Raw genomic sequence first — 25625 nt, forward strand, 5'->3', positions numbered from 1 at the left:
TGATGAAACAAAGATTGAACTCTTTGGCCTGAATGCCAAGCGTCTTCTTTGGAGGAAACCAGGCACTGCTCACCACCTGGCCAATACCATCCCTACAGTGAAGCATGGTGGTGGCAGCATCATGATGTGGGGATGTTTTTCAGCGGCAGGAACTGGGAGACTAGTCAGGATTGAAGGAAAGATGAATGCAGCAATGTACAGAGACATCCTTGATGAAAACTTGTTCCAGAGTCCTCTGGACCTTAGACTGGGGCGACTGTTCATCTTTCAACAGGACAACGACCCTAAGCACACAGCCCACATAACAAAGGAGTGGCTATGGGCCAACTCTGTGAATGTCCTGGAGTGGCCCAGCCAGAGCCCAGACTTGAACCCAACTGAACATCTCTGGAGAGATCTGAAAATGGCTGTGCACCGACTCTCCCCATCCAACCTGAAGAAGCTCAGGAGAAAAGAAGAATGGGAGAAATTGCCCAAAAATAGATGTGCAAAGATTTCAAAACTAACTTCTTTCATGTTGTCATTATGGGGAAGTGTTTGTAGATGTTGAGGAAAAAATGAATTTAATCCATTTTGGAATAAGGCTGTAACATAACAAAATGTAGCAAAAGTTAAGCGCTGTGAATAATTTCTGGATGCACTGTAAATAAAAGCTGATCATTGTAAGCCACCCTGCCAGTAAATGGTTTGACTCATCCCTATAAACTGCTACATCTGCTGGAGAGCTTGTTCTTTTGAAAAACAACAGACTTAATGGCTGGATCGCCAGATGAAAACAGAAGATAGAAACCTAAAAAAGAAAGCGAATGCAGCCATCACATCTAAGAATTGGTAAGCTGCAATATAATATATGTTTACTTTTGGGTTTAATGTTGCTTTAAATTAGCAGACGTGGAAATCTTGTAACACAAAAAGGTATTTTCAGTAAAATGGGTTTGCTTTGGAAGATAGGAGGTTGATTCAACCCATCTAGTTTTAGGACTTGCTGATGAGATTGTACTTATAGTGGAGTCTTCCTTCTCTTGCCACATTCACTTTTAGGTAAATAAATTAAAAAATCAAAACACACGAGTGAACCCCATCATATTAGCCCTAGTAGGTGGTAAACCTGAAATGTTTGGAGCAGAGATCTCACCAGCAGAGTCAGTAAAGGAATCGAATGGGTGCCTCTGACCTACTGTCTTAGGTAGACTCTTAATATCCAGAATATAATGCCTTTCATGGATTTATCAACACAATTTATGTATGATCTGTGAAATACATTTTTTTTATCCCTACTCACTAAATACCTTATTGTGTGTTATTCTTTGCTAAACACAACACTTTGCAAAGCTCATAACAGCCTTTCTAAGCACACACCTTTTATTGTACACCCACAGCCGACTTTTTAAAATGATAATCCTTTCGTGTTCTGGTGTATTATGCGTGATATTCAGTGATTTAGAATTGCTTGACTTATGACTGCAATCAGTCAGGATATTCTGAAGAAAACACGCTTCAATTTCCATCACTATTCTGTACACAATGTGTAAGCACTGTTGGAGTATAGTGTGCTCTGGAAATTAGAGAAACCCTGTGGTTATATTCAGTCACTGATGCTTTTATACATGACCATTAGACCTGCCATGCTTTGTTCAGTATAAATAAGCTTTAAAATACCTTACATGATTTAATCGATTAAAAAAGTCATAAGCCCCAAATAGTTGTTTTAGGAGGAGGTTGATAGGAAAGAAATAGCATTTCAATCTTTTGACCTGTGTATTTCCTCCTGGGACACTGCTACCGGTATACATCCTAAATAGATAACCTTACTTTTAGTACAGTTATCTTTCAAATGCAGATTTCCCTTCCCCAAGCAAGTTCTGCAAGCTTTCCAGTTACCTGCAGAGATCTTCGCTGGACACTGGTTGCTCCTCGGTCACTTTACCCAGATGCTTCACAGACTTGCATCATAGTTCTGTAGCTATTTTCCTCCTTTGTCAGTTTGCCCCATATTGCCACTATAAGTCCTTTATAATATATTTATGCTAACCAAGAATCTCTGTTTCTATGAAAATTTTGTTTTAAGTGTTTAAATCCCAATTATTTGCAAAAAAACCATCTCCCAGTAGCTTAAAAAATGCAGCTGTGAATGCTATACTTTTCTCTAGCGCTGTACGCCACCAGTAATGCTTTTTTGCCACAAGATGTCTTTAGTCATCTGCTTTGATAATAATGCCCAGCATTATTCAGCTTGGAAGACTTGGGATATACTGTTACATCACAGACAAACGTTTCCCGACACACTTTCCAGCTAGCCTGCAAAAAAACAAATTGACCCTGTCTAACAATTCACGTTAAAAACAGAGGGTTTAGTTGCACACATTTGCAAATATATGTGGAAGCTGGAGTGCCTATATCAAGGCGCCTCTGTATACTGCAAGCCTAACTCTATATTTTTGAGAGCCTCCAAGTTGGAGCATATATAGCAATAGATAACTTAAGGGCAGGTTTGTCTGGGGGAAACCTACTCCTCCTTAAAGGCACAGGGATACATTGGATTCCCAGCAAGAGCACAATGGCAGCTGAAGGCATCCAGAGTGTTCCCACATACTGTTACAAAGACTGGCCCCCTGAGTGGGCATCACAGTGACATCCTGCTACAGTGAAGTGATTCAGAGAGCGGTGCTGATGTCATTGCTTTAGCACTGATATCTGCATCTTCCAGGAGAATCTCCTGTTAGAAAAGGGCTGAAGAAGAAGTGGACCCTGCTCATCGTGTGAGAACCCTGAAGACATCAGGAAAAGGTAAGAGGAGAAACGCTGGTGGGAGAGCCTGGAATTGAGCTTTATGGGTATATAGCTATATACAAATTGTTAATTCAGGATCTTAAAGTAGTTGTGAAGGTTCAGGGTTTTTTACCTTCATGCATTCTATGCATGAAGCTAAAAAAAAAATTTTTTTTGCAGTAGCCCCAAGTCTTTACCTGAGCCCTCCTCCAATCAAGCAATGTTCACAATAGCCTCAGCTGTATGGGGACTCTCCCTCCTCATTGGCTGAGACAGCAGCAGGAGCCCGTTGCTGCTGCTGTTTTTACTGTGCTGAATGAGATCAGTTACACGAACATGTATGCTTTCTAGTGATTATTGGAAAATTGACGATTAGAGCTAGAGACTGGAGAGCTAGAAAGCTGACTATCTCGATAATCCAGGCTAGATCAAGCAAGTTCCCAGCTATGGTGATGACTTCCTGGCCTTGAGTACTTATATTTTTATGAGAATGTTTCCAGAATCTGCAGTGATCTAAAACTTACCATCAGGTTAAGTGATGGTTACCCTGAGTTAACAATTCTTTTTGTAACGTCAATCCATGCACAAGATTGTGATGTAATTGCCTTTGTTTTCACTTAAACCATTGTCTATTCCAGAACCTCAGTACTGACATACTAGAGATGGAGTTTAGCAGAATAGAAAAGTAATTTTAAAGATACACCAATCAGCCATAACTTTATGACCACCCACCTAAAACGATTTGGCCCCCCTTTTGCTGCAAAAACAGCCTTAACCTATCAAGACCACTAGAGCTTTGGAGATACAGTTGCAAGAAAAAGTATGTGAACCCCTTAGGATTACGTGGAGTTTTGCATGAATTGAGCATAAAATGTGCTCTGAACGTCCTCTAAGTCACAACAATAGAAGAACACAGTCTGCTGAACATAATACTACACAAACATTAGATGTTGCCATGGTTTAATTGCACATAACATGTAAACATTCACAGTGCAGGGAGGAAAAAGTATGTGAACCTTTGGACTTAATAACTGGTTGACCCTCCTTTGGCAACAATAACCTCAACCAAACGTTTCCTGTAGTTGCAGATCAGACCTGCACAACGATCTGGAGTAATTTTGGACCACTCCTCTTCACAAAACTGTTTTAGTGTAGCAATATTCTTGGGATGTCTGGTGTGAATCGCTCTCTTAAGGTCATGCCACAGCATTTCAATCGGGTTGAGGTCAGGACTCTGACTGGGCCACTCCAGAAGGCGTATTCTGTACTGTTGCAGCCATTGATTTGTTGAATTACTTGTATGCTTTGGGTCATTGTCCTGTTGCATCACCCATCCTCTGCGGTGCTTCAGTTGGCGGACAGATGGTCGTACTTTTTCCTGAAAATTGTCTTGATAAACTCTGGAATTCATTTTCCCATCAATGACAACAATCCGTCCAGGCCCTGAGGCAGCAAAGCAGCCCCAAACCATGATGCTCCCTCCGCCATGTTTTACAGTGGGGATGAGGTTTTGATGTTGGTGTGCTCTGCCTTTTTTTCTCCACACATAGTGTTGTGTGTTCTTCCCAAACAACTCAATCTTGGTTTCATCTGTCCACAGTATATTTTGCCAGTAGTGCTGAAGAACATCCAGGTGCTCTTTTGCAAACTTCAAACGTGCTGCAATATTCTTTTTGGACAGCAATGGCTTCCTCCGTGGTGTCCTCCCATGTACTCCATTCTTGTTTAATGTTTTCCTTATTGTAGATGTGTCAACAAAAATGTTAGCATGTGCCAGAGATTTCTGTAGGTCTTTAGCTGACACTCTGGGATTCTTCTTTACCTCATGCAGCATTCTGCGCTGTGCTCTTGCAGTCATTTTTACAGGACGACCACGCCTAGGGAGAGTAGCAACAGTGCTAAACTTTCTCCATTTGTAGACAGTCTGTCTTACCGTGAACACATGAACATCAAGGCTTTTGGAGATATTTTTGTAACCCTTTCCAGCTTCATGCAAGTCAACAATTCTTGATCGTAGGTCTTCTTCTTTCTGCGAGGCATGGTTCACATCAGACAGTGCTTCTTGAAACCAGTAAACCCAAAACAGGTGTGTGTTTTTTAAGGGCAGGACAGCTGTCAGCAACACATCCAATATCATCACACTGATTGGAGTCAAGGTTGACTCACTCCTGGCTCCAATTAGCTCTGGGAGAAGTCATTAAGCTGGGGCCTCACATACTTTTTCCTCCCTGCACTGTGAATGTTTACATGTTATGTGCAATTAAACCATGGCAACATCTAATGTTTGTGTAGTATTATGTTCAGCAGACTGTGTTCTTCTATTGTTGTGACTTAGTTGACGTTCAGAGCACATTTTATGCCCAATTCATGCAAAACTCCACGTAATCCCAAGGGGTTCACATACTTTTTCTTGCAACTGTATGCTGTGGTATCTGGCACCCAGCCATCAGTAGCAAATCCTTTAAGTACTGTAAGTTCCAAGGTGGGGCCTCCATGGATGGCACTTTTTTTTCAACACATCTCACAGATGCTCGATTGGATTAAGATCTGGAGAATTTGGAGGCCAAGTTTACACCTGGAGCTCATTGTGATCTTCAAAACATTGTTGAACAAATTTTTCAGTGTAGGAGGGCACATTACCCTGTTGAAAGAGGCCAATGCCATTAGGGAATACTATTTCCATGAAGGGGTGTACTTGGTCAGAAACAATGTTTAGGTAGGTGGTACGTGTCCCGTAACATCCACATGAATGGCAGGACCCATGGTTTCCCAGCAAAACATGGCCCGAAGCATCACACTGCCTCCGTTGGCTTGCCTTCTTTCCATACTGCATCTTGGTGCCATCTCTTCCCCGGGTAAGTTAGACAAATACACCAGGCCATCCACATGATGTAAACGAAAATGTGATTCATCAGACCAGGCCATCTTCTTCCATTGCTCCCTGGTCCAGTTCTGATGCTCACGTGCTCATTGTAGCCACTTTTGTCTGTTGACAAGGGTCAGCATGGGCACCCTGACCAGTCTGTGACTATGCAGCTCCGTACACAACAAGCTGCAAATGTCTGTTTTTTTCATCCTTTCAACACATCAGCTTCAGGGACAACATAATTACTTGCTACCTAATATATCCCACCAAGTTTCAATTGCGATTGTATCAAGATAATCAGTATTATTCACGTAACCTGTCAACGGTCATAAAGTTATGGCTGATTGGTGTAGAGTTTATTGTGTAGGGGACACTACACCTAGCAAGCGATCATGGATTACCAGTGACATTTAGGTAGGAAAGCTTTAGATTAATATATGCAACATCTTTAATTTGGTTTAGAATTCTTTAAATCTTTGAATTTAGTGACACTGCACAAAGAACAAATCATCCTGATGTTTGCATCCACCTTTAGCCATATATTCATTATTCGAAGGTGAGCTTCAGCTGTATCTCACTAATACACTAGAGGGCAGTAAAAAGCTATATATTAAATGATGAACAGAAATATTGATGTAGTTCCCATAACTGGAATAGGTTTGACATTTTTACTGGTTTCCAGATTATATCAATTATTCTAAATGATGTAAAATGTTTTTTGTTTAGTTTTATGTTAGGTAATGAAATCTATACATATAATAGGACATATGATTGCAGCATCAGAACAATGGCTGCCAACTATGTCATCTAATATAGGTCAGTATTTGTTGTAAACTCTTCATTGCTGCATTGAAAATGTACAAATTATAATTAAAAGAAACCTTTCATTAAAGTGGTAGTAAAGTTATTGAGCAAACTAAAGAAAGGGGCCATCCTGCAGATTTTAGCCACAACGTACTAGTATGCACTGCATACTAGCACATTATGACAGACTTACTGACCAACTGATTCCTCCAGCACTGTGGCCTGGCTGGCTGCCCTGCACTTTCATGTTCGTCCACTCTTTCTTCCGGGTTTTGTATTTTCGACTATTTGATTGCCTGGGCTGGGGTGATGTCACTCCGACACATGCACACGGGAGTGACATCGCTACAGCACAGATAGTGGGCTGTAAATGTGACCTGAGCTGCAAATGCGCTGCTCAGATCATATTACTCGCTGTCAGGCAGGGGGAGATTTATTTCCAGCCATATGCTGGACATAGTATCCAAATACTCCTGGACACCAGGGTATAGATGGGTCTCTTTAGATGTGTCCTCCCTTTATACAGCTATAGAACATACATCCATAGAGTACCACCTTTTTGAACATGGAGGCCTAAATTCACTTCAGGTACAATTTCTGTATGATTGCATACATTTCACACTGACAAACTACTACTTTTCTTTTATGGGGGATTATTACAAACTGCTTTGCCAACCTGTGTATGGGCCTCTGGGAAAATCTATTTATATGGAAAAACAATCCCTGTGGGGCGAAGCTGGTGCTTTTTTGCCAGGTACATAGATATATTAATCATCTGGGATGGCACAGGAGTGGAACTCAAAGGGTTTCTAGATCATTGTGAAAGAAATCCCTTTGGCATAAGGTTCACTCATGTCATGATGATGGGTGTCTTATTTTTCTGGATCTTGAGCTAATAGCGAACTCAGCAGGTAACATTTACTCCAAAACACACGTCAAACCTACTGCTAGAAATTCCTATCTACATGCCAGTAGTATTCACCATCTCACCTGGATCCAAAACATCCCATTTGGACAGTTTTGTAGGCTTAGAAGAACATGCACCCATTTGGAAGACTGCAATGAGCAAAGTATGGGTCTTAAGAATAAATTTAAGGAAAAGGCTATGGGGAGGGACACATTAAAGAGCAAATATGGAGCCTTTTATGCCACTACTGAAGTATCCAAAGGGCCACAGGTAAAAACTCCCACTCATAATGTACATCCTATTAGGTTCAGTTTTCATTTTTCCAATAAGGCTTTTGACATACAAAGAATATTTCTTAAAAACTGGAATATTCTCAAGCAGCACACTGTCCTAGATGAGAGTCTTCCGGACAAACCTTCCTTCATTTACAGGAGACTTGAGAAGCATGATCGCCCCAAGCAGAGTAAAAAAAAAAACAGAACAATACAGGGCATCAGTCTTATAGTCCTTGGACCCTCTTTTTTGACAAAAAGGGGGGTTGTAGATGCACCAGTAAGAACTACAGTATGTGCCAGTTCACGTGGCACCGTAAACAAGAAGTCACTGGGGCAGATGGGAGAACACGTAAAATTAAACTATTTATCAATAGTGGCAACACCTTTTTTGTCTATGGTATAATTTGCCCATGTGGCTGTCTTTATGTAGGACATAGCTCTCACTCCCCTTAAGGTGAGGATTGGTGAACACAAATCTAGCACTTCAACTGGGAAAGAAATATACTCGGTCCCTCTACGTTTTAAGGAGAAACATGACAGTGATCTATCAGGCCTCAGGGTCTTTGGTATTGAGGCCATAGGGGAAGAGCTTGATCCTAGGCGAAGGCACCAGAGGCTGTGCAAGAGAGAAGCCTACTGGATTTTCATTGTGGGTAGCATGGCCCCCCAACAGGCCTTAAGGAAGACCCTGAGATCCATAATTTCATCTAGTAGTCCTTCTCAGACTCCAACATGTGGACCCATTCTGCTTGTAGTTTTCCACTGCATCAAGCCCTCACAGACTCCATGTTTTTATATTATTACTCCTTAGGATTGTTATATTTTTATACATCTTGTGTTGCTGAGGCAGTATAGATAGTATTATTATACATCTCTACCTTCATATTATAGGTATGAATTTTATTGTTCATTGCTTCCAGCACTTTCAAGGTCTGACATGAGAACCTAGAGTCCATTTTTATTTGCATGGAAAAAACTATTAGTATAGTTCCTATTAGAGTTCTTTAGTGGGACATTTCACATAGCTTTCCTCTACCAGCACACTCTGAATGCCCACCTGGGTGTATATATATTACTTTATTTAATATTTTTTTTGTCACTCACTCAGCAGTAGTGTATAGATACCACTGAGCCCTCTTTTTGTGAGCCGCATAGTGTGTCACTGTAGGAACTCTTTCCTTCCCCTCTCCTCTCCTCCTTTGAGAGTTGCCACCCACGGATCTAGATGTTTGTGAGTCACTTTCCTCCATCAGGTGTGTGTCGCTGCACACAGCGGCACACCCATAGCTATGTGGATATGACCATCAGGGCAGGCAACCCGGACGTGATGGTGATCATCGCCAAAAGTGACCACTAGAACGCATTTCAGCCTGATCTTCCACCCTCTCCATAGCGGCATGCACTCCACGAGCCCCTGCTTGGATCACACACTTCCTCTTCCTATGTTGTCTGTCAGCTATCATACCGGTTTATTGAACAATCAACACTTTTGTTTCTCACAAGAGGCCGACCTAATGTGTGCTCTCCCCCAGCATGGAGTATCCATCACCAGTAGTTTTTGCAAATTTTGGGTGCACTATAAATATAGCCCCTGTGTATATATGTGAAATATAACACACACATACACTGCTGCAATTATAAAGGTTTTTATACATTTATATGTGAAACCCATCATTTCTTTTGCTTTCTCTTATGGTATTTTAATATGGCATATCCCTTTGCTGAGACATTGCTTAGACATTTCCTATAGTTTCAAACAAGAAGCTGAAACTAAACTCTAGGTATGACTGAGCTCTGATGCCATTGACATTGAATTTGTATTTGTTTACAATACTTTGATCAGGTGACTCCCCAGTGCCTATCCGCCTCTAGGAGGAGTCATGGTCATTTTGGGATTTAAGACCCACCGACTAGTACCCATCTCTGAGAAAAAGGGCTTGCCCTCAAAACGCGTAAGCCTGTACAAACCCCAGGAACCCCTGGTGTGTTGTCCATTCTCTTTTACGACCCACTCATGTCTGTGGACAAATTATCCTTTTATGCTTTTTTAAACCTTGGTTTGTGAGTACATTTATGGCTTTTATTCATTTGAAATAAGCCCCCTAGGGATAATGCACTAGGCCGGTGCGCCTTTTCTTGTTTTTTCCACAGTGGGCTTCTGGACATTCCATGACCAGTGGAAGGCAGCAAGGCCATATATGTTCCTCGGGTTGTTTTCTGGTTAGTTACACATGTCGATGGGCAGGATTCTCTACACCCCTGCACAGGAGATGTGTTCATACTTATAAGGGGATTTATGACAGAAGAGACTTTACTGACACTTTAAATGTGTACCTATTGCAGAAGAGGGAACATGAAGCATAAAAGCTGGCATTTATTTTTTGTTTACTAAAGATATTTTTTAGGATAATAGAAATCTTCTATTTATCTCTCTCTAGATATTAGAAAGGAGCCCCATTCTCTTGCCTTTTCTTTTTCTCCAGAATCTAAAATAATAATTTTGCATTGCATTCTGGAGGTTAGACATGATATTTGTGGCAATTAAGATACAATTCCACGCTGACCACTGTGTAGCTATGTCAAACACTAATATAAAACACACAGTATGTTCATATGGAAAGTACCCATTTGAGCTCCGGAAGCTTTTACCCCCTTCATGACCAGAGCATTGTTTGCATTTCGGCACTGTGCTACTTTAACCGGCAATTGCATGGTCATGCAGTGCTGTATGAAAATAAAATTTATATCTTTTTTCACACAAATAGAACATTCTTTTGGTGGTATTTGATCACCATGGGTTGTTTTTTTTTATGTAATCCCAAAAAAAATATATATATTTATATATATATATATATTCTATACTTTTTGCTATAAAACATATCCAATAAAAAATATTTAGAAAAATCTAATTTCTTCATAATTTTTGGTCAAAATGTATTCTGTCTTTTGTAGAAAAAAAATCCCAGCACGTGTTCATTAATTGGTTTGCTTGAAAGTTATAGCCTCTACAAACTATGGTATATATACTAGAATTTAATTTCTTTTTTTATACTAGTATAGTATATGGCGACGATCAGTGACTTATAGCAGGTCTGTGATAGTACAACAGGCAATCTGACACTAACTGAAACTTTGGGAACTAACTGATACTGACATCTCCAGTGACATTAATACAGTGATCATTGCTAATAATATGCACTGACTCTGTACTAATGACAACAACTAGGGGCAATCAAAGAGTTAACTGTGTGCCTAACAAGTGTAAAATGTTTACTGTGTGCTGATTTTACTAAGGGGCAGGGGCGGACTGACCATTTGGAAACTCGGGCACTGCCCGAGGGCTCGGGGTCAGTAGGGGGCCCCATGAGATGTCCCTGGTACCTTTTTCATAGGCTTTTTTAAGTTTGGGCAAGGACACAGGAGCCGCATGATCCCCTATTGCCCGGGGGCCCCATGAGTTGTCAGTCCGCCCCTGCTAAGGGGTGTCCCAGTTTTTGTTCCCTGTATTGCAGGGAAACAAAAATCTGGCACATCTCTGCCGTCACGACAGAGCTCTGTGATTTTTACAATCTCAGAGCTCTCTCATTTGCTCTGCTGATCGGCAGATCATGGCCATAAATCATTGGCTGAGACCTACCAATCGGCTTGTGCTGTCAGCACAATCAGGTACGTGATCCAGCTCAGAGCAGCTGCCCTGCAGCAGTATATCTGCATGGGGCAGTCCGCAACTGGATACTCAAGGTCTGCTTTAGGGATGGGAACCAAGGAGTTCATCTCACACCAATATGCTAGTGGTCACTGGGACAGGAAGTAGAGAAAAATCTCCCCAGCAGGGACACGTACAGCAATAAAAAAATTGACAGGGCTTCTAGCTCTAACCCTCTTTTTAAGACCGCTGGTGCAACGCTAAATTTGAGTACTTGAAACTTTGTGATGAAAAAACAGAAAACATGACTTCTTTAAAGTTCCATTTTACTGATGTAAAGCATTCTTCATTAGCACCATAAAGCAGTGATCTATTTATTCTACAGAACCCAAACAAATGTGTGGATATGCTATGCTTCATCGTACTCCTTGTCAAGTAACCTATTTGTAGGTACTTGCTCTGACATCTACTGCACTGGTATTTTTACCACTGCCTAATACAGCAGGGTAAGGGTAGGCAAAAAAGTTTTTTTTTGTTTTTTTTTTGTATTAGCTTTCTCTGGCCATCCTGGATATTTGCATTCAGTAGTATCACTGGAGGGCATTGCAGACAGCAGGTAGTCATAAGACTATCTGTAGCTATATTGCCTTTAGCTCTAGTAACTTGAGGCCATAGAATCTGCAGACTGCTGATTTGTAAGCTTATGTGACATGGACATATTTGCAAACCTTAGATTTACCTCAATTGCAGCTAAAGTTGCAAGCAAGGAAATACATGCAGAGTACAGGATTTAGAAGAAAGCTGTAACATCCATGAAAAAGGCAACTGTTGCAGCAGGCAGAGTGGTACACAACAGCAGATGGTATGAGATAACATCAAAGTCTAACTGACAGCGGAACTCAAAAGACATGTATTCTCATATCTTCGTGCCCAGGTCTTAAAATTCCAGTGAATGGTGAAATCAGAGGTACGTTGTGGTATCTTCAAATTGCACTAGATGGCATGTGTGCAACTTGGTGGGGACAGAAGCTGGCATTGCAAACAACCAAGGAATCAGATTTTTTGCAGCAAGGCCAATGAAAACTGGTGGTTTATCAGAATCATTTGAGAAGGCCTTGTGCTTTATCTCTAAGGTGGGATTTCTAAAAATATAATAATCTAGTATAATGGCCGAGGCCAGATTACCATAACTAAAGTATGTTGGCAAATATCCTTTGGCAATTAAGCATCACATCTCTTCTAGAATCATTGATATAATTCAGAACATTTTCTTGTTTTAAGAAAGCTTTTTTTTTTTTTCTTGTTTTTTCTTGAGTTGGCCTAGAATATTGTGGCAGTGTTTAACCAATTCAATACGGGGCAATTTTACACCTTCCTGCCCAGGCCATTTTTCTGGTTTCAGCGCTCTCACACTTTGAATGACAATTGCACAGTCATACAACATTGTACCCAAACTAAAATGTTATCATTTTCTTCACACAACTAGAGCTTTCTTTTGGTGGTATTTTATTTTGGGGTTTTTATTTTTTGCTAAATTAACAAAAAAAGACCAAGAATTTTGAAAAAAAACACATTTTTCTTGGTTTCTGTTATAAAAGTTTACAAATAAATAATTGTTCTTCATAAATTTAGGCCGAGATGTATTCTGCTACATGTCTTTGGTGAAAATAACCCAAATTAGGATGTATTATTTAGTTTGTAAGAAAGTTATAGAGTTCACAAAGTATGGTATAGATCTGAAAATTGACCAATCCTGAAGTACTGACAGCCAATCTAATTTCTTGAGGTCCAAGAATGTCAGAATAGTACAGATATCCCCCAAATGACCCCTTTTTGTAAAGTAGACAGTCCAACGTATTCCATAAGAGGCATGGCAAGTTTTTTGAAGTTGTATTTTTTTTGTCATAATTTTTCGGAAAATGAAAAAATTAAAATGTCACCAGTGCAGTACAGCGTCATCATATAACTGGCATGGCGGTGAACAGGGACACTGACTGGTGACAGTATGAAAAGGAAAAAAAAAAAAAATATATATATATATATATATATATATATTTTTTTTTTTTTATTATTTTTAATTTTTATTACTTTTTTTTATTTTTTTTAAGATTTGTTTTTTCATATTTTACTATGACCAAAGTAGTACAATGTTACCATAGTAACATTGTACTACTTTGGGGAAGTGATCAGTATTTTTTTTTTTTACGCAATTTGCTTATAGCAAAGAATTACTTTGCTATAAGCAAGCATTTACCTGAATGACATCGATTCATTCAGGGTTTTTTTTTTTTTGTGCTTAGCTGTGAATTGGCCACAGCTAATCACATGACATGTGCATGTGACCTGCTGTGACCATTCACAGCTAGACACTAGTATGCAATGGATGGCATGAATGAAGCCATCCATTGTATACAACTGTCATGTGACCTGCTGTGATTGGTCACAGCAGGTCACATGGTACCGGCGACGGGGCGGTACTCAGATCTGTCATCGGCCGTGTCCGAGGTGCACGGCTGGTGATAGATCGCGCTGCTGCGCGGCTCTGCAACCGCGCGAACTGCGCATTAGCGGGAGGACGCCAAATGGCATACACCCCGGAAAGCTAATGCATTTTTGCGGCTATAGGCTGGGCGGCAAATGGTTAAAAAGGTTATAAATGCAACTATATTCTTGCCTTTAACGGGATTAATCTGTAACTAATAATTATACAAGAAAAAGCTCTACCTTTCCCTTGGCACCTAAAGGCCCTGATTCAGCCCTGATCAGGGCTAAATATTGTATCAGCTAGGTTTTGCAATTCAACAAACAGTCATTGATTTTTATTATTATTACATATCCAGTATTGTGAGAGACAGTGAAAGGAGCAAAGTCAAAGGGACAAAAAAAAAAGAGGTCATTGCTATTTTACATACATCAATCAGCCATAATATTAGGACCACTAACAGGTAAAGTGAATAAAATTGATTATCTCATGACAGTGGCACCTGAAAGTGGGTGAGATAGTTACGGCAACATGTGAACAAATTACCCGAGGTTGATGTGTTGAAAGCAGAAAAAATAGGTAAGCATAAGGATTTTGACTTTGACAAGGGCCAAATGGTAATGGCTGGATGATTGGGTCAGAGCAACTCAAAAAGTGCCACTCTTCTGCACACAGAAGATGGCCTAAAGCTGTGTCTCTTATCTAAGATGGCCACTGCCAAACAAGACATGGTTCAGAACCTGGCCTAGTAAGTTGGACCTATGTTACAGATCTTTGAAGAGTGCTTGCGAACTGCTATTGAGAAACCTCAGTCATCAACTATCGTTTTTCTGTTTTTTTTTTTCTTTTTTGGAGAGTTCAGTTTTACTTTAACCACAGGTTTTTGGTGGTCACTTGAGTGCTATTATCTTTGATTCCTAGATGTTGACAACTGTGAAGAATGTTTTACATCCCAACATTCTACTCCAGCAACATTTAAAGCAAAGCTTCACCCTCTTGAACAACTTTGTCCAATGTAATTGCTGATACCTCTACATTAATGGTTATTATTTTAGAATTGCTGCTACTTCCAGTCCGCTCCTCAAAAGTGATTACGTCATAAAGGACGTCCTGTTGACTCCTGGAATACCTGTGTCATCAATCCCAGGACTCTACCGGCATCCTCCGTCTGTTATCAACAATGTTATCTCTGTGTCTTTACTGCACAGGTGTGGAAACAGGAGGTGCATGCTGGGTAGCCAGCTGCACAAAGATAAGTATATGGGTGCCAGCTTTGGATGCCCACACTAGCAATGGTCGCTGCCAGAAATTGTGAGGAAAGTTACTTTTGATTATAGGCAAGTAAAAATTGCACACAGAAATTGGACAGTAGCCAAAGTAGACGCAGTGATTTGTAAGAGGCTAGAATTAGTAGCTCCTCTTTAACAAGCTTACTCTTATACTCAGGGCTACCTCACACCATAATAAGAAACTAAATGTATCCACAACCAGCTAATAGGTAACCCCTATCTTTTTTTTTTTTTTAAATCAATTCTTTATTTAAGTCAAGTGTAAAGCAGCTAGGTACAGTGATAGGATATCATATGTCACAATATTCCAAAATCAGACCAGGTGCCAACATGACTAAAACAGGATATGTATTTATGCAAAAGTAAAACATGATACTAATAGTTCAAACCTCTCATCCTATTTTATAAACATATGTTTTCTGTGCTCAGGTAAAATACAACATTTTTGGACTTATTTTATGTGATTTGGGGCACTGCATTTGCCACCAACAATTTTTTATTTTAGGATTTCTTTAGTTGCTCACAAGGCAAATCACTCTAAATTCAGTCTACTCAACCACAGCCTAATTATTAATATTCCTTGTTAGCAAGTCTTGATCTCGTTAAAAATATTGTTCAAGCTAGGACTTAAGCCAGCCTTAGATGGATCGAATCTTGGCTGATTCAGCAGGGACCAGCCGAGGTTTGATCTATCTGTAGGCAGGCTGATTGCACCCAAGTCGATCCACCCTTCGACTTGGGTATAACCAGCCTGTCAGATTTTTTTTACATGCGATTACTGCCAGCGGATATAGCCGCTAGCAGTAATAGTTGTGCTCTGCTGGCAGGGAATTATCCCTCCCCCCAGCAGAACACTGACTGCTGATGGTGGAATTAAGTCATTTCCTTTCATGTAGCCCATGTTTCCATTGTAGATAGTGCTGTCTTGTTTTATTTTTATTTTGTTGCTTTTGTTGATGCAAGTATGCATATATACGTATTACCTCAAAACTCAAGATAATTCTGTAAAACTCCTTTCCCATTTCTGTGAAAGAAACCTCATTTTTGGTGAATCTATTTGCTTACTCGGGAAACCTGTGCTGTCAATACGAGATAGTAAAGGAAGTAGGCAGACACACATCATTTTTTTAAAAAGTGACAAGTACTGTAACAGAAAATTATTTGTTCTTCCATAGCAAGGAAAGCAGGTAAAACTGAAAATGTACCTTTTATTTATTTCAACATCTTCACATTAGAAAACAGTAACCTTTTAAATTAGACTGGGCTTATTTATTTTGTTTTTTGTTTCTTTCTACTTTTTACACACGTGCTTCCAAAGAAAGCTAATCTTTTTAAAGCATATTTGTGGTCAGAATTTTTTTTTTACATTTTTTTTTTTTTATGGAACGCTTCACGAATTTGCGTGTCATCCTTGCGCAGGGGCCATGCTAGTCTTCTCTGTATCGTTCCAATTTTAGTATATGTGCTGCTGAAGCAAGCACATGGTCAGAATTTTTTAAATCATATATTCATTTCCACATTGTATTTCAATGATTTCAAGATTACTCCTACTAATCCAAAGGCTTTTGAATTTGTAAACTTACTAAGTGAAGGTCCCCACACATGTATTTCCTTGAATTCGGCAACACGTATTTCTTTGCCCTATGGGTAGACACTACTGTGTCATGCATTTCACAGAGCCTGCCTTCTGAACTACAGAGGCAGTGAGAGGCAGAGTTTAGGAGACAGAGCCAGTACAGTAATCACTGCTTACAGGCAGCAAGGTACCATGGGATATGTAGTCCTTAAAAACAGCAGAGGAGAAGCTGCAAAGTATGCAAGAAATCCGGAAAGTTGTGGAAAGAGATGGCCAGCAGACAGACAGAACTCGCTAAACGAAAGGAGATTTTCAAGTAAGGTTATATAGGTTTGTCAAAATTAGCTATTGATATTACAATGCAAATGTTATAGGATGAAAGTGTATTTGACCCAAGTGTATTTGAACTCCTTTAAAATAAAATTGCTGCCAATGTCAGGTTAATGGGGTGTCTTTTAAGATAAATATAAAATTTAATCTAAGAGGATCTTCCCCTTTATAAATCTAACATTACTTTGGCATTGCTGAATATCTTTATCTAAAGGATATCATCAGTATCATGTTCTATAGCATATTTGTATTAAAATACCTTTTTATGAAGTACAGTCACATTTACTGCATATGTGCTATGTAATTAAGGCACTTTTCAGTCTGAATTCAACAGATAAGGCTCCAAGTACTATGGTGTAGGGTTTCCAGGAAATGTATGTGTGGAGTCAATTGAGGAAGCATGGCCACAGGTTTCATGTTGTGCATTGTAACAAAGAAATGTATTAAATGATATAATTAAGTAAATCTTGAACTTATCTTTTACACCACCATAATGAGCAATCCTGAGTAGAGCTTGTTAAATCTATAACCATCATCAATGGGAACACCTTGGTATAGCGTACTGAAGAATAGTCTGTCCTTCTCTGCATAAAGACACACACAGGAATCCACTACTCAAAGTGGTTATCTCCCGCAAAGCATTAAAGAGCAGCATTCATGGACACATCAGAGAAGCAAATATATGCTGCATGCAGAAACATTTGAGAATACTAAACAGAATGTGAAAATGGGCAACCTTTTCACCATAGTCAAATACCCAGAGATGCAGTCACAAAACCATTTGTATATGGGCCAATGTGCGGTATGTCAAAAAATGAGTGCTTTATTATACCAACATTTATTAATAGATGATTATGTAAACATCCACTAAACCATCACCACAATAAAAAAAATCATGTCACTGAAATACATCGCAAAAGTCCAGAACACACTCATATGGACTTCCTATATCACATCATTATACTTTAAAGAAACTTATATGTCCCCTAGGGCTACTGCAAGTAAGACACTTAATATTTACTATAATTTTCTCACTGCCATAAAGCGTTCAGTTTGTCGCTTTCACATTTTTAAAGGTAAAAGAGTTCCATCCGTTTTCCTATCAGTATGTATGCAGGAGTTCATCTTTAGGGACCACCCAAGTGCAAATTCAGATAACCACCTCCTCCCACTAAAACAATTCATTTTCAGAGTTGCATTAAGCTGGCCATATATTGTTAGTTTTTTTTTTGTTGTTGTTGTTCAGCAAGTAGGTTAAAATAAAAAAAAGAAAAAGATTCCTGCAACCACACAAACGAGGTGGAAGGAGGAATCCCCCTTTCCCCACCAGGACATTGTATTCTGACAGCAACAGTCGCCACTGTCAAAATACACTGATCAGCAGCTGCAGCCAATGATCAAGAAAAATATTCTTCAGTAAGTCTCTTCGAAAGAAGTTGATCCCCGCTGAACCTGCCGAATTTTGAACTATGCATGCCCAGCTTTACTTTTGTATGCTAGGGCTTCACAGTAATCATGGGTGTATTAGGTTCTGCTAGGGTTAATAAAATAGATTAAATAAGCTGAAGCTCCCATGGAAAGTATGCAGCATACAGTATATTGCATGGTTCACCTTCCCAGAAGTGGGATAACAACAGCTTCAGCACAATTTCTCATCAGTACTACATTAGTACAACAGTTATTCAAGCTGAAGCTTCCTTGAATAGTAGGCAATATAATATAGCACAGTTCATCTCTTCCACCTGCTAGGATAACAAAGTAGCTTTAGTACAGTTTTTTTTTCATGTCAATTCTTCTGCATTATTACAACAGTTCATCTCCAAGAGTCTTAAAATATGCAAACTTGTTCATCATACCTGCCTGCTGTCACAATTCATCTCCTGGTGACACATTCACATATATCACATCTGTGTCTCTAAAATGTACTGAGGCCTCACACCACTCATTACTGATATATGAGCAACAGCACTGAAGGGGTTAAAGTTTATATAATGAGTTGTAAGCTCTGTCTCACCACCAATAATCTGAGTTCCTGCTTATTGCTACCTCATCCATCCAGGGAAAGAAAGGATCCACGTGATGTTAGCAGCAGTAGGTGTGAGTAGTTGCTTGTAATTAATGTAGCTTTTTCCCCCTTTTTTTGACCATGTTGAGTGAACTGATATATCTTTAGAAACACCATTTCTAACTGATCAAGGTGTCTTTAATAGTTGTCAATATTATCCGCTAGCAGCCAATCAGATGCAAAATGTCAATCTTCATCTGTCAGTTTCCAGTGCAGGATTGGCTGTGCTTTGATGATCAGGTTGTAAATGGGCAATACAGATCGTTCTCATTCAACCAGAAAATGTTTGGTTTGATTTTTGTCTGCATTTTTTGTAGGGCGCCATATTGCACATTGTGCGTAGTGCTGAGCTTTTGTACCACTAAGCTTCCTTACTAATATTTAAGTAATAAGTATATTTATTTTTTTCTGCCCCATTCCTTGAGCCATTTTCTCCTTTTTTCCCCAAGATACATACTTAACTTGTAATTGCGCCAACAGCCTCTAGTGTTTACATCCTTGAGCTAAGCCTATGTGCAGAGGCTGTGCCTGCTAAAAAGTTCTGTGGGGGCCATGTGCCAAAGACACCCCAGTTGATTGGAGCTCATTTTGTTCACACATTAATGCTTGAAATCGGTTCCTTCCCTTGGTTTAGGACCATTTGTAAAAATTTTAGTTTTTATGTATCCTAATCTGAAAGTGTATCTAAAAAAGAAAACATTAACCACTTAACCTCCGGAAGATTTAGAGAAATAGAGCTTTCTTTTGGTGGTATTTGATCATCTCTGGGTTTTTTATTTTGTATGCTATAAAAAAAAAACAACAACATTTTTTTACTTTCTGATATAAAACATATCTAATAAAAAAAAAAATCTAATTTCTTCTTATCATTCAAGCACTCTGCATTTGGACTACAAACACCCGCCTCTTTCCTCCTCTCCATTACATGGGGGGGGTGGTTGTTGTTGTTAACAGAAGGTAGATGGAAAGCTGGTAACATTCTTTGAGATTTCAGTTCTGCACACAGGAAGTTAAAGGATTTAGGATTTCTAACATGGTCAACAAGTATTTTTCTGTATTTAAAGTGATTATAAAGGCTTATATTTTTAATTAAAAATAATAAACATGTCTATACTTACCTGCCGTGTGTAATGGTTTTGCGCAGAGCAACCTGCATCCACCTCTTCTCGGGTTCCCCGCAGGCTCTCCTGGCCCCTCCCTCCTGTCGGGTGCCCCCACAGCAAGTGGCTTGCCCCTCTCTTATCTCATTGGCTCACTGGCTGTGATTGACAGCAGTGAGAGCCAATGGCTCCCGCTTCTGTCTCAACCAATGAGAAGAGGGAGTCCTGGGATGGCCAAGACTCCAGTGCACATCGCTGGATCGTGTGGGGGCTTAGGTTAGTATTAGAGGCTGGGGGTGATGCTGCACATAGAAGGTGTTTTACCTTAATGCATAGAATGCATAAAGGTAAAAAACCTTGAGCCTTTAGAATCACTTTTAACCGAAAAAAAAAAAGAAAACGAATGCAGCCATCAGATCTAAAGACAAGTAAACTACAATATATTACAGATTTCTTCTTTGGTGTAGATATACTTCAGTGCTAACCTAAGTTAGAGGAGAAAAATGGTGATTGTGATGTTGCATATCAATTTAATCGTATGATGTGATGAAGTACAGCATTTATTTTCCTTCACTATCCTCTTAGAAGAAAACCTGTGGAGCTAAGTGGACAATCCCTTTAATATGCCCATATTAATATACAAACAGTTATACATGAATATGGACAATCATAGTTTTTGCAGCAATAATGTTCATGCGTTAGAAGGAACTGCACACTCTGTTGTGTCATGTCATCTCTGTATCCCATTGTAATGCTTGTTTCTTCTATGCATCCCTTCATTATGTTAAAGAATGATTTTTTTTGCCGGCATGGCCACCCACCAGTATCCATTTATTCCCAGCAACGCTTTCATGCTATAAATGTACTTCAGCATTTCTGTATGTGTACTTGGCACACACATAGACAATTTCTAAAGATTTGCCTGTGGCCCTACTTAATCATTTGTGCTCTAGTAATTTACTGGCTTAGAGGCTTGTGCTGTTGTGGAAACACATGTAGCAGCCCTTCCATAATCTTCACCCCAGGACATTATTTATTTTACTTGATTCTCTATCTGTGTTGTCTTTTTAATGTTGTCCACTGTTTCTTTCTGTTCTGATGGCTGCCCTTCGGATAGGCTGACCTCTGCTCTCCAAATGACATCCTGCAATTGAATATCCGTCACATTCAAACGACTGTTGATGCTCTTCTGGCTGTGGGAAAGAAAATCCCACCTACTACATCTACTTTCTTACACTCCTGGGACCTGATAGGCTTTTTACTCTTGCATATACTCCTTTTTGTATTTATATACTTTAGCTACTACTGGAATGCTGTATTGGCATAACCACTTTGCATGTGCACATTCGCATCTATAGATTTGGAAATATGAAGGTACCTATTTAATTGTCGTTTTATCTTTTTGTTCTGCTTTTGGTAGCTGTCCTGTCTGTAGTGTTGTTTGTAATTGTCAACAATTTTTGAAGGTTCCAAAAATCATATCAACATATGCGCCATGTGTGACTGCATACTTAGCAAATTATTCATATTTGTAATGTATAGTGAAAGAGAGTGCTTTCAAGTGTTTGAAACTATGCTGTACAGTATGCTGTACCTATGGCGTCCACCCAGAACGCTGAGGGATTTTGCCGGCCGCCAAACGGCCATTGGCCGGGCGGCAAGAGGTTAAACTGAAAGTGATACTAAAGCTTTGGTTTTTTTTATAAAATAACAAACATGTCATACTTACCTGCTCTGTGCAGTAGTTTTGCACACAGCTGCCTCAATCCTCTTCGGGTCCCTCGCCAGCACTCTGGCTCTTTCCCCTCAAGCAGTGCCCCCAGGGAAAGCTGCTTGCCCCAGGGGGCACTTTTGTGCCTTCCCCAGGTGGCACTGCTAAGTGCTCACTCCCAAGCCGCTGCTCTATGCGTCCATAAGACACATTGAGCTGCTGCTCGTCCGCGCCCCACTCTCTCTTCATTGGCTGTGATTGACAGCAGCGTGAGTCAGTGGGCTCCCGCTGCTCTCTTAACCAATGAGGAGTCCCGAAAGAGCCAAGACTATTGTGAACATCGCTGGATCAGAGGGGGCTCAGACAAGGATTGGGGCGGGCCTCTGCATAAAATGCATGAAGGTAAAAACCTTGAGCCTTTAGAACCACTTAAACTAGGTAGGATGCCCTGTAAAAAGAAGAACGGGGGCATATGGGTAATTGTCTGTATTAGGACCTGTGTTGAAAGGCTTCACATTTGCTTCAAAAGCATCCAGTTTAAGATGCTTTTGGAATTATTCAAAACTTGTCAGGAGCATTTGATCTGTGGTTGCCTTCCTTCTATCTGCATATTATATAAGGGAGTTTTTCAATTTCATAGACTTGTATGGGAAAGCAAAACCCAACTAAAGTAAACAAAACACTGCAAACCCTAATATGATACATATACAGTATCTCTACACCCCTCACATTTTTGTAAATATTTTATTATACCTTTTCATGTGACAACACTGAAGAAGTTACACCTTGATACAATGTAAAGTAGTGAGTGTACAGCTTGTATAACAGTGTAAATTTGCTGTCCCCTCAAAATAACTCAACACACAGCCATTAATGTCTAAACCACTGGCAATAAAAGTGAGTACACCCCTAAGTGAAAATGTCCAAATTGGGCCCAAAGTGTCAATATTTTGTGTGGCCACCATTATTTTCCAGCACTGCCTTAACCCTCTTGGGCATGGAGTTCACCAGAGCTTCACAGGTTGCCACTGAAGTCCTCCATGACGACATCACGGAGCTGGTGGATGTTAGAGACCTTGAGCTACTGCACCTTCCATTTGAGGATGCCCCACAGATGCTCAATAGGGTTTAGGTCTGGAGACATACTTGGCTAGTCCATCACCTTTACCCTCAGCTTCTTTAGCAAGGCAGTAGTCGTCTTGGAGGTGTATTTGGAGTCGTTATCATGTTGGAATACTGCCCTGCAGCCCAGTCTCCGAAAGAAGGGGATCATGCTCTGCTTCAGTATGTCAGAGCATTCATGGTTCCTTCAATAATACAAGCTGTACACTCACTACTTTACATTGTAGCAAGGTGTCATTTTCATTTCTTCAGTGTTGTCACATGAAAAGGTATTATAAAATATTTACAAAAATGTGAGGGGTGTACAGATACTGTGTGTGTATATATATATATATATATATATATCATATAATGGTGTACTCACTTCTGTGAGATACTGTATGTGGCCAAGTTCCACTGGACTTTTGAAATATGAGTACTTTTAAAATTCTGACCCTCAGAAGTAGTACCTCCTTGCCTTACCTCTGAATAGAGGTTCAGATGACAGAACAAGACTGTAGATCAAGGCTAGCTCCATCATCAGTCCACCTATGACCAGACTGTTAATAGCTTCAGCAGTGGCAGGGACATGCACTTTACTGCACGCGTGCAAAGATAACACTGTAGAAATTAGAATACCTATATCCAGCAAGGTGACCGTTATTTCATTCATTTCTATGCTGGTGGCCTCACACATGCATATTAGTGTGTTGGAATCTTTTTTTTGCAGAGAGGCATGTTGAGTCCATGGAATATTTTATTTTTTGCCACAAATTTTTTGAATATGGCAATTTTTTTTTTTTACACAAAGTTGTCACTTAATGATATATGGCATGCATGCCATGGGTATATGTGGAATAACACCCCAAACGCATTCTTCTACTTCTCCGAAGTATGGGGATACCACATGTGAGAAATTTTTGGTATCCTAGCTACATACAAGCCCCCAAAATCCAATGACCACCTCCAGGCTTTCAAATAGCATATTTCCTCATATCACTTGCCAGGATAGTACAAACACCCCCCAAATGACACCTTTTTGGAAAGTAGACACCCCAAGGAATTTGATAAGAGGCATGGTGAATATTTTAAAGATATCATTTTTTGTCACAGGGTTTTGAAAAAGAAAAAAAGAAAAAATACATTTTTTTGTTTTCTATCTTCATTTTCCAAAAACATGTGGCAACAAATAAGATCTGTAAAACACTCACCATGCCTCTTAGCAAATACCTTGGAGTGTCTACTTTCCAAAAAGGGGTAATTTGGAGAGGTTGCTTCTACTATCCTGGCATTTCAAGGCCAACATTAGAAGCTTATGCCACACATCACTCACTCTTGAAGACCAAGCCTTTTCTGACACTTTTTGAAAAAAATGTTTTTTTGCTTGAAAATTACTTTGAACCCCCAAACATTATATATTTTTTTAAAGCATAGGCCCTAGAGAATAAAACGGGTGTTGAAATTTTTTACATCACACAGTATTTGTGAAGCGATTTTTCAAAAGCAAATCTTTTGGGAAAAATACACTTTTTAGAATTTTAATGCACAAAAACACAATATATTGCCAAATTGTTTGATAAAATATAAAAGATGATGTTATGCTGAGTAAATGATACCAAACATGCGCATGCCTGTGCAATACAGTGCATACATTTTTATTCTCGATAGGCGATGCTTTAAAAGCCTTAACAGGTCACCAATTTATATTTACACAGGAGGTCTAGTGCTAGAATTACTGCCCTTGATCTGACATTCACGGCGATACCTCGCATGCATGGTGCAATCACTGTTTACATACCGGCACAGGGTCAACACTTGCGCACGCAGGTGGCAAGGGTGCTTTTTTTTTTTTTTTTTTTTTTGATTTTTTTTATTATTTTTACACGGTCCCTTTCATGTTTTTTTTTTTATCACTTTTAATACTATCACAGGGAATGCAAATATCCCCTATAACTGCAATGGGCATTGTCATATATTCTTTTTTGAGAAATCTGGGGTCTAGCAGACTCTACATATCTCCTCTGCCCTTACATTATCTTATCAAACCAAAATCGGTGTGATCAGATGCTTTCCCAATTTACAAATGGCGCTTTTTATATCCTGCAAAACTGAAGTGATGAAATGCTCGTGGCTTCCGATTTCTTAGACTATAGAGATGATTGGAGCCATTCTGGTCTCTGATCAGCTCTACAGTCAGCCAGTGGAACTGCCGGCTGCATTCTCGGATTCCCCTGTGGGAAAGGAGAGCCCAAGAAAACTGTGGAAGGCAGCAAGGGGGGGGGGGGGTTCCTTCTCGCTGCTCGTAAAAACAATTCAGCAGCTAATTGGCCACTAGGATTGTTTTTACATGAAAGCCGACCGCCAATTGAAAAAAAAACGATACCAGGATGATGCAGGCATCACCCCCATATAACCACTCAAAGTCCAGCTATGTACCAGTACATTGCTGGTCCATGTTGGACATATATGTAACAGCAGAGAACACAGGCATAGGATGAATTGGCTCTGTGGATCAATATAACCGCAATTCATTCTTTTCTGTAATGTCCATGTTGAGGGTTGGACCAAAGGACTTTTAAATTCAGAAACCGTGATAGGTTTCCATGCAAATAGTCTGGCAAGTGCTGAATTTGGGTGGGCGGCCATGTATTGTATAAATTGCCTTGGCCCACAGTCAATTGATACAAATCTTCCTTGAAAAACA

The 25625-nt window shown here is 39.8% G+C and overlaps 1 protein-coding gene and 1 non-coding gene across 7 annotated transcripts in view; one reads left to right on the plus strand and one right to left on the minus strand.

Moving 5' to 3' along the window:
* LRCH1 (leucine rich repeats and calponin homology domain containing 1) overlaps positions 1-25625 on the plus strand; it is a 276984-nt gene that overhangs the window by 227692 nt on the left and 23667 nt on the right. For 4 of the 6 annotated variants that reach the window (XM_089678955.1, XM_089678975.1, XM_089678963.1 and 1 more), the window contains one exon: positions 21227-21483. The exons of the other annotated variants lie outside the window; for them this stretch is intronic. In XM_089678955.1, the coding sequence (XP_089535081.1) occupies positions 21227-21436 (210 nt within the window). In that variant the 3' untranslated portion in view covers positions 21437-21483. The remainder of the gene's footprint in view (positions 1-21226; positions 21484-25625) is intronic. 6 annotated transcript variants of the gene reach the window in all.
* On the minus strand, positions 16413-16519 carry LOC149473244 (U6 spliceosomal RNA). Its single transcript, XR_016313382.1, has one exon. It is a non-coding gene; the product is annotated as a U6 spliceosomal RNA (small nuclear RNA).

The sequence above is a fragment of the Staurois parvus genome, unplaced genomic scaffold, assembly GCF_062004578.1.
Source record: "Staurois parvus isolate SC_StPar_1 unplaced genomic scaffold, SC_StPar_1.0 ptg000017l, whole genome shotgun sequence".
NCBI classification, from domain to species: Eukaryota; Metazoa; Chordata; class Amphibia; order Anura; family Ranidae; genus Staurois; species Staurois parvus.